Source organism: Corapipo altera, unplaced genomic scaffold (genome assembly GCF_003945725.1).
Source record: "Corapipo altera isolate COAL_440 unplaced genomic scaffold, ASM394572v1 59794, whole genome shotgun sequence".
Taxonomy (NCBI): domain Eukaryota; kingdom Metazoa; phylum Chordata; class Aves; order Passeriformes; family Pipridae; genus Corapipo; species Corapipo altera.
In genome coordinates, this window is record NW_020887154.1 from 1 (window position 1) to 1,606 (window position 1,606).

The 1,606-nt window shown below is 72.0% G+C and overlaps 1 protein-coding gene across 1 annotated transcript; it reads right to left on the bottom strand.

Annotated features, from left to right (window-relative positions):
* Positions 1 to 72: 72 nt before the first annotated feature.
* Positions 73 to 1,131, bottom strand: QTRT1 (queuine tRNA-ribosyltransferase catalytic subunit 1; the record flags this gene model as incomplete). Its single annotated transcript, XM_027632642.1, has 2 exons — positions 282 to 1,131; positions 73 to 152 (listed from the first exon to the last, which is right to left on the bottom strand). Coding segments are annotated over exons 1-2 (320 nt in total), but the record flags the coding sequence as incomplete, so codon positions are not given.
* Between the last annotated feature and the right edge of the window lie 475 nt (positions 1,132 to 1,606).

Sequence of the window (1,606 nt, forward strand, 5' to 3'; positions counted from 1 at the left end):
GGGGGGGGTCAGGGAGCCCCTGGGGTTGGGGGTCCCGAGGGTGTCCCCCCCGCAAGGAAGGGGGGGTCCCACCGCCCCCTCACCGTCAGCAGGTTGTGGGGCCAGTCCATGAATCCGTGGAGGCCCCCGGAACGCCGGATCAGCTCCGGGCCCTGCGGGGGGAAAAGGGGTCACCTGGAGCTTGGGATTCACGTCAGGGGGTGGTCTGGGAAGCCTCCTGGAGTCCGGGAACGGACTCCCCCCCCCTCCAGCCCCCCTTTGCCTCCCCCGTCGCCGCTCACCGGCCTCGTGCCCAGGTGGAAGGTGTTGCCGAGGCAGATGCGGCAGCCGAGCGCCGCCAGCTGCGCGGCCGTGAGGCCCTTGGCGGTGCCGCGGGTGCCCACGGGCATGAAGACGGGGCAGGGCACGGTCCCCCGCGGCAGCCGCAGCTCCCCGGCCCGGGCGCGGCTCCGCCCGCACTCGGCCACGACCCGAAGCACCGGGAGCGGCCCCGGCCCGGCGCCCGCCATGGGCGCCGCCATCTTGGGCTCACCGGCCGGAAGTGCCGCAGGAAGTGGCCGTTACCGGGGCAACGCGGGCGCCATGTTGGGCCCTGTTGTGAGGGTCCAACCCCAGAGACCCTTCCCCCTCACCCCGGCCTGCAAACAGCAGGAATGGGCTCTGCTGCCCTCAGCGGGGCGGCCTCTCAGGGTACGTGGAGGGGACTCGGCCCCAGGGCTTCGCCTCGGGAGTGTCGCTCTTTGTGCGCGTATAACCGTCCCGGGGATGTGCAAGGGGAGGGCGGGAAGCGCCGCAACAGCCAATTAGCGGGCAGAGATGTCTGATTGACAGCTGGCTGGCGAATCGTGAAAGGGCTTTTCCTCTTCTCCGCCTCCGGGTTGGTCATCCCGGTTAGAGCGGCGGTCGTGCTGTCCAATGGAAGGGAGGGCGGGTTGGGGAGAGGTGGGCGGGCTCCTCCGCGTGTCCTGAGCGGTGACTGGCCCGCGCTTCTGAGCGGCTGCCGTTTCCACCAATGAAACAGCAGAACCGCCGCAGTGAGGCGGGACCACACCGCTATTCCCCTCAGCTGACACGGCTCCCATTGGCTGGGAATCATGAGCGACGCGGCGCTCGCCCAATAGAGAAAGCGCTGGCGCTTCTCTACCCGCTCCCCGAGGTGATTGGCAGCTCATCGCCCCACTCAGCTCGGGGCGCCCGCTTGACGGACAGCCGGGCCGGCCAATGGCGACGGCGCTGTCGGGGCGGGGGGCGGGCCCGGATGGCGAGACTCTGAGGGGAAGTTTGGCCGCCGCCGCCGCCGCCGCCCCGGGCCCCGCGAGGAGGAGCCGCCGCCGCTCCCGGCCCCGCCATGGGGAACCGCGGCATGGAGGAGCTCATCCCGCTGGTCAACAAGCTGCAGGACGCCTTCAGCTCCATCGGCCAGAGCTGCCACCTCGACCTGCCGCAGATCGCCGTGGTGGGCGGGCAGAGCGCGGGCAAGAGCTCGGTGCTCGAGAACTTCGTGGGCCGGTGAGCTCCGGGGGGATGGCGGGGGGGGGGCCGGGGGGGGGGGGGTAAAGAGGCCGAGTCGCGCCCCCGCCGCCTTCCCGAAGGGCGCGGCCGCGGC